This window comes from Hyla sarda, chromosome 12 (assembly GCF_029499605.1).
Source record: "Hyla sarda isolate aHylSar1 chromosome 12, aHylSar1.hap1, whole genome shotgun sequence".
Lineage (NCBI taxonomy): Eukaryota > Metazoa > Chordata > Amphibia > Anura > Hylidae > Hyla > Hyla sarda.
In genome coordinates this window covers 26,937,043-26,952,113 of record NC_079200.1, presented here as the reverse complement: position 1 = coordinate 26,952,113, position 15,071 = coordinate 26,937,043, and the positions used below count along the sequence as shown (strand labels likewise).

At 40.9% G+C, this 15,071-nt stretch overlaps 1 protein-coding gene across 2 annotated transcripts in view; it reads left to right on the top strand.

Moving 5' to 3' along the window:
- Positions 1-14,289, top strand: part of RIMS4 (regulating synaptic membrane exocytosis 4) — a 272,393-nt gene extending 258,104 nt beyond the window's left edge. For both annotated transcript variants that reach the window (XM_056548508.1, XM_056548509.1), the window contains 2 exons: positions 1,112-1,251; positions 9,520-14,289. In XM_056548508.1, coding sequence (XP_056404483.1) covers positions 1,112-1,251; positions 9,520-9,738 — 359 coding nt within the window. In that variant the 3' untranslated portion in view covers positions 9,739-14,289. The remainder of the gene's footprint in view (positions 1-1,111; positions 1,252-9,519) is intronic.
- Positions 14,290-15,071: the final 782 nt, after the last annotated feature.

The following is a 15,071-nucleotide window of genomic DNA, read 5'->3' as shown; positions in this document are numbered from 1 at the left end:
AGACATCCGGTGCACGGAGCGAACTTCGCTCTGTACCGGATGACTGGCGATGCGGGGCAGAGGCTCGTGACGTCGCGGTCACACCCCACTCGTGACATCACGGCCATGCCCTTACAATGCAAGTTTATGGGAGGGGGTGTGACGGCTGTCACACCCCCTCCTATAGACTTGCATTGAGGGGGCGTGGCCATGACGTCACGAGCTTCCGGCGCTGCACCTGATGCTCTGAGCGAACGCCAGGTGAAGCAGGGTGATAAGATATCTAGGGGCGGAGTACCCCTTTAAGATAAATCACCCGATTGAGGGCTAAGTTACACTCCCAAAAGGAGTTGTGCAATAGGAGGCACAATAAGGGCATATCATAGAAGACAGACTCCAACTGCTGCAGATCCCCAAGTACGTCAGGTGGCTGTGAATAATAGGCAAACGTCACACTGTCAGGCAAACCGAATCGGTAGCAAATAACTTTAGCCTGATTTATCACACTTGATGAATTGGCTAACAAAGCCCAGAAACCCGTTTGCCGTTCCCTATGTGCTCAGTTTGCCGTGTGCCATGCCTGATGAATGGGCTAGCACACCCAGAAAGCACGCTGTGTGTAAAAAATGAACTTCAAGGGTAGGCACACACATCCAATATTTTGCTTCCTATTTACACGCTTGATAAGGCAGTTTTATGCTGGAATGTTGCACCATGGGGAACTAAATAAACAGCACACCTACTCAAGATTCTGAGTCTCCAGTCTCAGTGCTGTGATCCAGGATATCTTTGTGTGTATGTCCGAATTGATGTTCCGGACGATTGCAGGCATGGAATTCAGTACTGCCTTTCCTTTACTTTTGCTGTAATATATATATATATTTTGACGCTCCGATAAGAAAAATATTGTTGGCCAAATTATGTAAAAAATTTAATTGTTCATAAAACAATTGAAAAGTTTATATACTAGAAATAAAATATAACATTTTTCTGAGTCTGAGGTTTTTGTCCCTGATAATGTTCGTTTCAGCAGTTTGCCGTGCGCATTGTCCATATGTTCGCTCGGTGTGCAATCTGCTTGTTGCAATGTTTGGGAAATGGTTTTAATATTGCCTGCTTTTATATCTTCCAGCTGCTTACATAAAGGTTTATCTACTCGAGAATGGACTGTGTGTTGCGAAGAAGAAGACAAAAATTGCCCGCAAATCATTAGACCCATTATATAATCAGGTTCTTGTATTTTCAGAGAGTCCACAAGGGAAAGTATTACAGGTAAGAATGAGAGATCGTATCATCCCATCATGTAAATCGGTGATATAATGCTTGCAATGAACATCCATCAATGCAATATATTAGAAGAACACTTTAACCCCTTGAGGACCAAACCCATTTTGGCCTTAAAAAGTACCTGTCACCAAATAAACTATTCTAAGCTAACTCAGGTTACGTTCCCTAACTACTCCTAACACTCCTCCCACCCTAAAAAAAAAAAAACTTTTCAGAGCTTTAAAAAGCTGTGTATCATACCTTTCTTCATGCTCACATAGTGCAATCTCCCATCAGGAGAAAGTTTCCCTGCAGGCATGACATCACTGAAGTCTGCTGGGGGACCACTTCCGCCCTCATATCATTGCAGCGCTGTGATGAATAGGCTCTGTGTAGCTTTCAGTCTGTGCAGCTTTCAGTGAGGCTCTGTGCAGCTGTCAATCAAGCTCAGTGCAGAGAAACACTTCCGGGTTTTGGTTCTCCTGCCAGGCCGGGAGAAGACCAAACTCACTGTATTACTTGTAGCAAGGAACAGAAGAGAGCCACCTAGTGGCCATTTTTTCTATTACATTTTAAACATATTTATGTTGATAATTTTAAAAGTAAGTGAATGGGAAAGTGTCTGCTTATTTCACAAGGAGCACTATATATGAAAAGTTTTATTTGGTGACAGGTACTCTTTAAGGACCAGGCCAATTTTCGTTTTTGCACTTTTGTTTCATTTTTCCACCTTCCCTTCTAAAAGTCACAACGCATTAAATTTTGCTCCTACAGACCCATATGAGGGCTTGCTTTTTGCGACACCGATTGTACTTTGTAATAACATCAATTATTTCATTACAAAATCTACAGTGAAACCAAAAACAAAATATTTGTGTAGTGAAAATAAAATAAGAAAAAAGCTATTTTGCAACTTTTGGGGCGCTTCCGTTTCTACACAGTGCATTTTTCTGTAAAAATGACACATTATCTTTATTCAGTAGGCCCATACGATCACAAGAATACCCAATTTATGCTGGTTTCATTTTATTTTACTACTTTAAAAAAAATGATAGCTACATGCACCAAAATTAGTTTGCTTAAATTTGTCCCCTTCTGACCCCTATAACTTATTATTTTTCTGTATACGGGGCTATATGCGGGCTCATTTTTTTTGCGCCCTGATCTGTAATATTTTTTATCATTTATTTTTGTTTTGATGGGACTTTTTGTTTGCTTTTTATACATTTTTTTAAAAATAGTATATGAATAGCTTGCACAGTTTTGGACTTTGGTGTTTTTTAACATGTACGCCATTGACCATGCGGTTAAACTAACCTTATTTTTATAGTTCAGTCATTTACCCGCTAAAGTTGGATGTGAAAATGAAAAATTAGATTTTTTTTCACTAAAATGCTGGTGTTACTCCAATTTTTTCCTTTTCACAAGGGGTAATAGGAGAAAATGCCCCCCCCCCCCCCCCCAAATTTTTAACCCCATTTCTTCTGAGTATGGAAATACCCCATATGTGGATGTAAAGTGCTCTGCTGGCCATTGGGCTTTTGGAGAGAGAATTTGCTTGGAATAGAAGTCAGGGGCCATGTGCATTTACAAAGCCCCCGTGCTACCAGAACAGTGGACTCCCCACATGTGACCCTATTTCGGAAACTACACTCCTCACGAATGTAATAAGGGGTGCAGTGAGCATTTAAACCCCACTGGTGTTTGACAGATCTTTGGAACATTGGGCTGTGCAAATGAAAAATTACATTTTTTCATTTTCACGGACCACTGTTCCAAAAATCTGTTAGACACCTGTGGGGCGTAAATGCTCACTGTACCCCTTATTACATTGCATGAGGGGTGTAGTTTCCAAAATGGGGTCACATGTGGGGGGGGGGGGGTCCTGTGGGGTGTTAAGGCTCACTATACCCCTTGTTACATTCCGTGAAGGGTGTAGTTTAAAAAATGGGGTCACATGTGGGTGTTTTTTTTACAATAACATGCTGGAGTAGACCCAAACTTTACCTTTTCGACAGGGTCCTGAAGTGAAAGAGCGCCATGTGCATTTGAGGCCTAAATTAGAGATTAGCACAGGGACGAACCCGGATGCAAGAATTACACTTGCCTCCGATACCAAAATTACCCTACAGCAGTGTTTCCCAAATATGGTGCCTCCAGCTGTTGCAAAACTCCCAGTATGCCTGGACAGTCAATGGCTGTCTGGCAATACTGGGAGTTGTTGTTTTGCAACAGCTGGTGGCTCCATTTTGGAAACAGTACCGTACCAGACATTTTTCATTTTTATTTGGTGGGGAGGTAACTGTGTAGGGGTATGTGTATATGTAGTTTTTTACCCTTTATTTTGTGTTGTGTAGTGTTTTTAGGGTAAATTCACAAGGGGGTTCACAGCGAGTTTCCTGCTGGGAGTTTGAGCTGCAGCGCAAAATTTGCTGCATCTCAAACTTGCAGTGAGAAACTCACTGCAAACCCCCGCCCGTGTGAATGTACCCTGTACATTCACATGCGGGGGGGATAAACCTCCAGCTGTTGCAAAACTATAACTCCCAGCATGCCCTTTGGCTGTCCGTGCATGCTGGGGGTTGTAGTTATGCAACAGCTGGAGGCACACTGGTTGCAAAACACTGAGAGATTGCTACTTAACTCATTTTGTTGCAACCAGTGTGCCCCCTGCTGTTGCAAAACTACAACTCCCAGCATGTATGGTCTATCAGTGCATGCTGGGAGTTGTAGTTTGAAATAGCTGGAGGCACACCGGTTGTGAAATACTTAGTTAGGTAACAACCAGTTTGCCTTCAGCTGTTGCAGAACTACAACTCTCAGCATGCACTTACAGCCGAAGGGCATGCTGGGACTTGTAGTTATGCAACAGCTGGAGGCACACTACTGCAACTCCCAGCATGCCCTTTAGTAGTTTGCGCATGTTGGGGGTTGACAAAGGCTACACTATAGCCGAAACGTTGCATTGTTGATGACCTAAATAAAGACCACAGCCTCTTTGAAATTGGGAGTCTGCATACTTTTTGCTGTGACCTATACCAATTGGATGTTCTATATCTGGACTGGTTATCCGGATGGTCACGGGCATAAGAGCAGGGACTAGTGCTGTCTTCCCCCTTGGACGTGTTGGGGGTTGTAGTTATGCAATTGCTGGAGGCACACTTTTTCATAGAAAAAATGTGCCTCCAGCCGTTGCATATCTACAATCCCCAGCATGCACAAACTACCAAAGGGCATGCTGGGAGTTGTAGTTGTGCCTTCTGCTGTTGCATAACAACAACTCCCAGCATGCCCTCTTGTGCATGCTGGGAGTTGTTACTAAGCAACAGCAGGAGACCAGCCTTACCTCCTGCTGCTGCTCTGCGGAATCCGCCGATGCCAGGGATCAGGGGCCCCACTCCAGGTACACACTCCCGGCACCTGCTCTCGCCCTCCGGAGTAGGGGCGGAGCGGGTGCCATTAGGGACACCTCCACAGCAGGAGTCCTGATCCGGTAACGGCTGACGAATCAGGACGATTGTGAGGTGGCCACCTCACTCCTGCTGCGAAAGGGTGATAGGTGCCATGTCGGACGGCACCTATCACCCTTTTTATCCAGGTCACAAGGGACCCGATTGACCCGGAATCGCCGATCGCCAGGTTTGCACGGGCTGCCTGCCGAATGATTTTAGCAGGCATTCTGGTCCGGTCCCTGCCCGGCGAGTGGCAGGGACCGAAATTCCCACGGTCATACAGGTACGTCCTAGGTCCTTAACTACCAGGATGTCAGGGCGTACCTGTATGCCCTTAGTCCTTAAGAGGTTAAACAATGGGAAAAGGGACAATGATTCAAAGTTTTATAATGGAGGGGTTAATTCACTTTTATTAACCCCCGTTTTTTTTTTTTACACTTTTTACTTTTTTAGTACCCATAGGGGTCTATAACATGTGATCTTGTGATTGCATCGCAATGGCTCAGCATTGATCAATGTTATTGGTGCTCTGCTGCTTTAACCTGTTGAGGCTTCCTGGAGCATCAGAGCATCGATCGGACGGTGAGGAGGAAGGTAAGGGCCCTCCTGCTGTCCACTCAGCTGATGGGGACCTGCGATTTCACCGTGGATGTCCTGATCAGCTCCGCTGAGCTAACCAGCACCGTTAACTCCCGCATTTAGATGCCACAATCAACTTTGATCGCTGCATCTAAAGGGTTAATGCTGGGCATGGCGATTATCCATGGGTCCTGGCTGCTGATAGCAACTGGAACCCATTGGATATGCAGCGTGCTCAGTTCGTGAGCATTCTTCAAATCCTGGTAACGGGACCCCTTGGTCCTTCATTTTTTTTTTAAAATGCACAGACTGTTTGCTTAGGAAAAAAAAAAAGCTCTTTATACCTTCCATGTTCCCCCGCTGCCTCAGATAATGCTGTTCCCGGTCTCGAGTACTGTCCTTCTCTGGGTGCTGGGGGACAATCACTGGCCACAGTTCCTGCCTCAGCCTTTGATTGGCTGAGTGGCAATGTTATATATTTGGCCATATGTCACACTGCCTCTCAGCCAATCTCTGGCTGATATATTGACCCCCAACACCTAGAAGAGTGGAGCATTAGAAGCTGGGAGCAGTATTACCAGAGACAATGGGAAAATCCGAAAAGGTATGTACAGCTTTGTTTTTTTTTTTTTTTTTAAAGCAAACTATCTGGGCATCTTTTCTGCTGGACAAACCCTTTAAATCCAACCACTGCAGTGGTGATTTGCTCGGTCAGTGATGGGCTCGGTCAGTGAGTGCCTATTTCCTGTCATTTCCTGTGCGTCGAGATGGAGAACAAGAAATAGAGATTGGGAGGGACTAGAGAAAAGAACTTCCTGTGGAGCATAAAGCAGCTGATAAGTACTGGAAGGATTAAGATTTTTAAATAGAAGTTATTTACAAGTCTTTATAACTTTCTGACACCAGTTGATTTAAAAAAAAAAAAGTTGCTTTCCACAGGAGTACCCCTTTAAGTTGAGAAAAATAAGAGCACCTCTTAAAATAGACCTGTAAGGCACGAGAAGCCATTGAGGATTCATAGACAGGTTAACACCGTTAACTTTGCTAATAAAAGGGAAGTGATCTTAGCAGAATGCATACTTATTACTTTGGCTTTGTGACAAATCTATGTAAGATTCGTCTCAGTATCTGTGCACTTAACAGCAGAGCAGACTTTAGAAGTAATGTCCTTTCTCTTCAAGTACTGTATAATTTAATTTGATCCTACATCCCCAAGAAAGCTTTTAGTCACTTAGATCCTATTCCAGCACTTTAAAGGGTTTGGTGTTAAAGGTGTACTCCACTCCTAGACATCTTATTCCCTATCCAAAGGATAGGGAATAAGATGTCTGATCGCGGGGGTCCCAGTGGCTGGACCCTCGCGATCTCTGTGCCGCCCCCCCCCCAAATCAGATCGCTGGATTTGGGCGGCCATGGTTTTGACGTCACACCACGCCCCCCTCGTGATGTCACACCAGGCTCCCTTCATTCATGTCTATAGAGATGAATGGAGGGGGTGTGGCATGATGTCTTGAGGGGGCATGGCGTGATGTTACAACCACGGTCGCCCCCAAACCCAGCGTTCTGAACATGCTGTTAAGAACACCGGGGTGCTGGCACAGAGATAGTAGGGGGCCAGATGCTGGGGCCCCCGAGATCAGTCTTTTGGTCCCCTAACCTTTGGATAGGGGATAAGATGTCTAGGGGCGGTGTACCCCTTTAACATCATTGTGCCTTTTGGCACAGCAGCCGTTCCGTACATGGCTTCCTACACATTTAATAGATCTATACTCAGGAGATGGTGCATTCCAATTGTCTTTTTTAATCTTCTTTCAGATCATCAATGAGCTGATGTAAGGGCTCAACATAAAGAGTAAAGTAAAACAGTAAAAAAATAAGTGATCTAATACTAAGAGAAACTGGTATAAAAATCTATAAAATCATGTAAAATAAAAGGAACACAATGATAAGACTGTTATTCAAGGGAAAATGTAGCTTAACCTAGTAATACAGACATAGAGGGAGATTTAACAAGGGATTTAAGCAGCTTTTTTTTTGCTTACAAAAGCCGCACAAAAAGTTGCACGTGTGCCTTAGCATTTTTTTGTGCGACTTTAGTGGGTAAGCAAAAAATACCAATCTGCCCTACCTGCAATTTTCAGTTTTTACTTTGCAGTAGTCCAGGATTTATCATTGCGAAAGTCGCACGCAAGCAATAAAAGTCGCAAACCCCCTTCAATAAGTCACAAGTGTAAGCAAAGTCACACCTGGCTTACAAACTTGCTCTTGACAGCATTTTCAAATGCAACACTACTGCAACTCCCAGCATGTCCTTACTGTAAGGACACGCTGGGAATTGTAGTTGTGCGGCACGGGGGGAGTGTGTTAGATCGGCAGGCGGGTGACAAGCTTGTCATCTGCCTGCCCATCTAACACACTCCCCTTGTACCGCATTACTACAACTCCCAGCATGTCCTTACTGTAAGGGCATGCTGGGAGTTGTAGTCATGCAGTGGGGGCAGGTGACAAGCTGGTCACCCGCTTGCACATCTCCCCCCAGCCCTGCTGCATGACTACAAATCCCATTATGTCCTTACTGTAAGGGCATGTTGGGAGTTGTAGTCATGCGGTGTGGCCGGGAAATGTGCGTGTGGGTTACAATAAATGTACTAACCTATTTTCCTTGTTGGTTTTTTTTCCTTCTCATTTCAGATCCGTGTATCCTGTGGACTACGACGATGACCAGTGTTTTTTTTGTTTTGTTTAATGTTAATGAAATGGTTAATGAGGGATTGTGAGGGAGTGTTTTTTGGTATAAAAGTTTTTTAAACATGTTTTTATTTTTTATTTACTTTACAGGCTTAATAGTGGAAACTGTCTTATAGACGGAATCCATTACTAAGCTGGGGCTTAGCGTTAGCACCAAAACAGCTAGCGCTAACCCCCAATTATTACGTCGGTACCCACCGCCACAGGGGTGCCGGGAAGAGCTGCTACCAACAGGCCTGGAGCGTCAAATATGGCACTCCTGGGCCTAGGCGGTAACTAGCTGGCATTATTTAGGCTGGGGAGGGCAAGTGACCATGGTCCTCACCCACCCTGGTAACATCAGGCTGTTGCTGCTTGGTTGGTATTTGTCTGAGAATGAAAATATGGGGAACCCTGTGTTTTTTTTCTCATAAATAATTAAATAATAAAAGAAATTCTCAGTCAGATACCAACCAAATAGCAACAGCCTAACATTACCAGGGTGGGCGAGGACCATTGTTACCGGCCCTCCCCAGTCGAAATAATGCCAGCCTGGTACCGGCTCTTCCTGGCACCCCTGTGGCGCGTGGTACCAGGGTAATAATTGGAGGTTAGTGCTAGCTGTTTTTGGGGCTAATGCTAAGCCCCGGCTTAGTAATGGACTCCGTCTATAAGACGGCTTCCACTACTAAGCCTGTAAAGTAAATTAAATAAAATAAACATTTAAAAAACTTTTATTCCAAAAAACACTCCCCCCAAAAGCCCTTGTTACAAAATGTTAATATTAAACAAAAAAAAACGTTGGTCATCATAGTTCACTAAATCTGAAGTAGCCCACAGGATAGACAGATCTGAAATTAAAAAAATAAAAATAAATAAAATGGGTTAAGCAGAGTTAAACAGATTTGTAAATTACTTCTATTAAAAAATCTTAATCCTTCCAGTAGTTATTAGCGTCTGTATACTACCTTGTTTTTTAACATATAACTTTAACATATAACTTTTTTAACATATAACTTTTATATATGTTAAAATTATGTAAAATGATTCTCTAGGTTACAATGTTTTTCTTTATCATGACTGCCCAATTTAAAGATGTACCTAAGCATATACGTACAAACATATCCCCCATCCACAGTATCTCATTGCAAGAGGTCCAATCTCTGGGATCTCCGGAGATCTCCTGAACGGGGCCCAAATCTCCCTGGCCCTCCCATAGAGAATGCATGGAGTGCGTACCAACCCCACACTACATGCAGGTGGAAAATTCAGGGCCCCATTCTTGAGATCTCAGGGGGATCACAAGGTCAGACCCTATGTGATCAGACATTGGAGAAACAGCATACCATCGCAAAAAATGTATTAAATGTATTTATATGTTAGCTCTATTCCTTTGTCAAAAATAATAATAATACGGTACATTTAAAATAAAATAAAATTTTATGAATATAAATAAATTGAAAGGAACGAGTACACTGTTGTGTGATGATGACATTGATTATGTATTCTCTTAAAGGTGATGGTTTGGGGAAATTATGGAAGAATGGAAAGAAAGCATTTTATGGGAGTTGCCAGAATACTTCTAGAAGAGTTGGATTTATCAAGCATGGTTATTGGCTGGTACAAGTTGTTCCCAACCTCCTCAATGGTTGATCCATCCACAGGTCCTCTCCTTCGTCAAGCTTCACAACTATCCTTGGAAAGCAGTGTAGGACCATGTTGTGAGAGATCTTAATAGTAAAGAAAATGACTTCTTGACTTGGTTTTTTTTATAACCCACTACCGAGGCTTTGTTTGGATCTGTGACCTCAAACATCTTGCATGTTTGACCAATTTTTTGGAAAGCTGAAAGCAACCAAACGACCTTCTGAGAGGAGAAAGTGTGGTTTCCCTTTGTGTATGAGAGTAACCTTGGGTGACTATCCTTGGTCTACAATCGTACCATTACCTCTGTTCACACGTTTGATGTCTTGTATATTCCCGAACCCAAAGGGTGAGAATTCATAAAAGTTGCAGTATCTTTTATTCTAGAGAAAGGTATTTTCCTAACTTTCTATCAAGAACTTTTTAAACATTCCTAGAACAAAGTACGTGGAACCTGGAAGAAGTGACTATAAATGGCTTAGAAAGAGCTGCAACTTTTTATTGGGGATAATATTTTATTTATTGTGTAACAAAAATATCTTTGTGATTTGAAAACTGTGCCAATCTACCAGGAAGTGTCTTTTACTACTTGGCCAATGCAGTTGATAAATCATTTTGAGAATAAAATATATTAATTGAATTAGAATAGGTAAAGAAATAGGCAGTATATAAATATAGATAATTTGATCAGGGAAGCACTTTTTTTTTTCTTAAAGTGCTAGCAACCAATATAAATTTAAGCCATTGTATACCAGCATATAGTTTCATGACATAGTTCATCGTTTGCAAACTGTGTACATTTTCAGCATGATTTTAGCGGTATGAAAAAGAAAAACTGTATTTAAAAAAAATTCATATATTTTGAACCGTCTTCTGCCGTAGCTCGTAAAACTGAGAGAATACAAAGAGAACGGAATGATCTCAAGTTAATCGCATTTTTTTCCATTTTAACCATGTTAATGGATAGCAAATATTCAGAAGATATATATTTAAAAATATATTTTGAAGCCGAAATTTAGCAAATGCGTTAGCAAACCGGATTAATAGAAACCAATGCAATTTCTCTCTAAAAATCATGGTAGCTTACCTTATCATTAGTGCATAGAGGAAGCATTGAATCTTGCACGATATAATTTTAAAAAGATAAAAAACTACTAATGTTTAGAACATTCTGTATTTTTTATTATGTTGAATACGTGTTGCTGCTGGACCTAATACCAAAATAATGACGGTCGGTGTTTTTGAGAGAAGGTAATGAATTCTATTATGAGAGTGTACATATATTTCAGGTGAATTTCATTCAATTGACTACATATTGTGTGTTTTAATATTTTTGTCATGCGTACCGAGCACTTTTTTTGCAATCATATGCGTAAAGAACCATTTAGGTCAGCATGTTGCAGTCCATAGAGTGGAGGCACAAGCCATTTTGTTCCACTTATTCCAAATACTTCTGTACAGTACGTGTCAATATCTTCTATTTTTTTAATACAGTTATGCATAACACATGTATCGAATATTGAATTAAGAGGAACTGTGAAGGCCAACCCGTAGTCCACGAGCGAATCAATCTGTGCAAATCTGGCAGTTTGCCTTCCATTGGGATGTATTATGGGAGTCAATTTTGGAAATGGAAGGGAATGGTAGGGTGATTGATTTACCCAATGTATCCAATTTCTTTGCTGGATCTATTTAATGAGGTGGATTGATTCGCTCATCTGGATTATTTTAAAGAGATTGTCTTTAGAAAGGTTATTTTTGTAATGTAATAAAAAAAATATATGTGAATTAAGAGGTTAAAATTTAAGGAGTCTGTACTCCTTCATATGTAGAAGCAATATATATGTTCAGCTTTGGGTGTTAACAAGTCTATTTAGGATGGAAAAGACTTTCGATCAAATTTCGTTTAGAATCATTAGAGTCAAATTTAACATTTTGGCACAAGCATGGTATACTTTGCCCATATCAGTGCAATATCAGACATTTGGTAAAAATCTTAAGCGTATTTTTTCAATTTATTTACCAATACTACATTGCTATAATGATTTTGATATTGGCTACAATATTTGAGCTACAACAATTCTCGAAACATACAATTGTTCTATCACTACACATGTAGAGGGACCATAGCCAAATTGGCCTTGTCGTGGCAATTATTTCTAATATTTCTAAAAGTGTGGGCAACCAAAAACAATGACGACTCCAATATTTCTTATTAAATTTCAATTATCTTAACCGATTTGATACCTCAAAGCCATGTACGTGTTTGCATGTAGTGAACCACTGCTATGTTATTTAAGGAAAATAATGTCTTATGTCAAATATATTTTAATGTAAAATAGATATATGTTGTTTTTTTGAAAATGAACAAATGCTTTAAATGCTCTAGGCTTAATCCCTTTAACAGTCAGAAAGATTTTTTTTCATGGTATTCAATGAATAGCTACAGTAGCGGATTGACAGCAAATCAATAAATCGATGGCAGCAGCAAAATGGCCATAGTCCTTGTTAAGTGATATGGATCAACTACCAAAATGAGGCAAGTCAATTTCCCAGTTCCCTAGGGTTCTCTAATTTACTACGTTTTATCATTAAGGACATCCTTCATGCTGTTCTCATCTTCACAAATTAAAGGGGTTATCCAGGAATCGATAAACAGAGCTAATTTATTTCAAAAACAGCTCCCTTTCTGTCTCCAGGTTCAGTGTGGTATTACAACTTGGCTCCATTCACTTCAATGGAACTGAGCTGCAAAACCACACCCAACCTGGAGACAGACAGGGAGCGTTTTTCTTAAATATATTAGCTCTGTTTTTCGATAACAATAATATCTTTAGTCTATAGTAAAACTTAATTTTTCCAGTAAAATCATAAAACAGGGCTGTATTTAGGGTGTAGCATAAAATAAATGCTTGGTTGAAAAAGAAGTATTAAAATGCTATCAACGTATAGGTAGAATTTTCTTCCCATGGTTCTCTTCCCGGCATGACCACCTTTAGGGATCATGGGTATCCATGTCACTTCTTTCCAAGTGCCAAAACATCAAAGGCAGTTGCAGTATTTAAATATAAAATTAAAAAAAGTTGAGTATTGTGAAGATTGCTATTGTTCTAAGATTGGTTACCAGCATAGGGTATTGGGCAGACTAGATGGGTATTGGGCAAACTAGATGGGCCAAATGGTTCTCATCTGCTGACACATTCTATGTTTCTATAGGTGACCATCAGAAAATAAGACATGTTAATTCATTTAGAGTTGACAAACAATGGGGGGACTTTTATAAGACTGGCCTTTCACACACAGTGTCAGCTGTGAGGCAAAAGCCTCTTAATAAATCTGGAGTATCTAAGGTTCTCCACGGGGCCAACCTCCATGCTAGCTTAGATTTTAACTGAAATGGATAGTGTTTGGCGTGAATATTAGCATTTCAAATTTTTATTGCGAATTCACGAATATTGCGAATATATTCTCTATATATTAAAAATTACGAATAGTCACTTTTTTCCCACATATGCGCATATTCCTTCTTTTTACTTGTGGGTCTATTAGAATGATGCAAATACACTTGTCAGAGGTTATCAACAACATCCCTAGCAACCAATAGTAAAGTGGCCCACCCCCTCACTGTTTTCTTCCTCGAATACGCGAATATGCGAATATAACGAATACGTGAAATTCACGAATATAGGACGAATATTCATCTATCTATTCGCGAAATATAGCGAATTTGAATATGGCCAATGCTGCTCATCACTAGAAATGGATACCTGTTAGAAAGAATAAATTGTAGTAAACTTAGCGCATGTGTGAGGATGTGCCCCTTTGTGCTAAGCCACGCCCACTTTCCACTAAATCCCACCCACTTTGTGAGTGCACAGTAAAGTATAGAAACTTTTGAAGCCTAAAACCAAGGTTAATGGATTCTCGTTTCCTACCTGGGTCTACAATATTCCCCTTTTTTCGAAATTTCCCCTTTTTCAATTTTTTTGTGTTTTTTGTGTTGAGGGAGATGTGCCAAATCTAAAATATTATTTTCAAATGTATAGTTTTGGTTCTTATGAAATTGAAAAACTGCATTGCCGTCAGAGGGGACGGCGCATGTCCTCACGGTCCTAGTGCCGATTGATTTTGGCGGCGCCCGCTGAACGTGGAATCTCTCCAGGCGGATATTCTGTAAATGTGAATGGGCCATTGCGGTGAAATATATTACATTGCACCCTTTAAGCTTAATGAGATCCTTCAGTTCATGGTGGTGGTGAGTCCAGAATGGTAGATGCTCTTTTTAGTGGCCCTTTGCTCTAGATTAGCCTCTTATTGAGGCAATTCAGTTTGGACTACCCCTTTAAATGAGGGATATATGCGGTAACATACATTTTTACCACAATATATAAAATAGAATCAAATGTCTTCTAGCAAATCGCACACAGTTTTCTAACTTATTTTTAGAATTCAATAACTGCTATACCTAAACGCAATGGATTTGAGGTGTAGGTTGAACCTTTCGGACCCTAGTACAAACTTCACAGTTGTGCCCCATGCATAAGCAACCACGATGACACATGGTGCCATATATTTTCGACGTCTCAGTGTAAATAATCTATATGCAACACCACAGTGGTCTCCAAACTGTGGACCTCAAGTTGTTGCAAAACTACAACACCCGGCATGCCCGGACAGCCGGTGGCTGTCCGGGCATGCCGGGGGTTGTAGTTTTGCAAATTCTGGAGGTCCACAGTTCGGAGGCCACTGGCACTTTAAAGGGGTACTCTCTGGTGCCAGAAAGTTAAACCAATTTGTAAATTACTTCTATTCAAAAATCTTAATCCTTCCAGTACTTATCAGCTGCTGTATGCTCCACAGGAAGTTGTATTTATTTCTGGAATTCTTTTCTGTCTGACCACAGTGCTCTCTGCTGACACCTCTGTCTGTATCAGGAACTGTGCAGAGCGAGAGAGAGACGTGCTATGGGGATTTGCTCCTACTCTGGACAGTTCCTGACATGGACAGAGGTGTCAGCAGAGAGCACTGTTGTCAGACTGAAAAGCAGTTAAAAAAGAAAAGAACTTCCTGTGGAGCATACAGCAGCTGATAAGTACTAGAAGGGTGAAGATTTTTAAAATAGAAGTCATTTACAAATCTGTTTAACTTTCTGGCACCAGTTGATTTTAAATTTTTTTTTATTTTTTTTCACCAGAGTACCCCTTTAATTCAGTACTAACTTTTAGCTGTGCTGGGCTCTTACTAACCCACAGATGATCCCTATCACATGGTTAGCCAACAATCCCTACTGCTGTCATGTGGAAATTACATATTAAATTGAATAAAATGATTTAAGCTTTTGGGAGTAGCCCTTTAAAATACACATAAATCTGTTACTTTTGGAGCTTAGTATTTCAGGGTCTTGTTAGCGCTAAAGATAGTTTC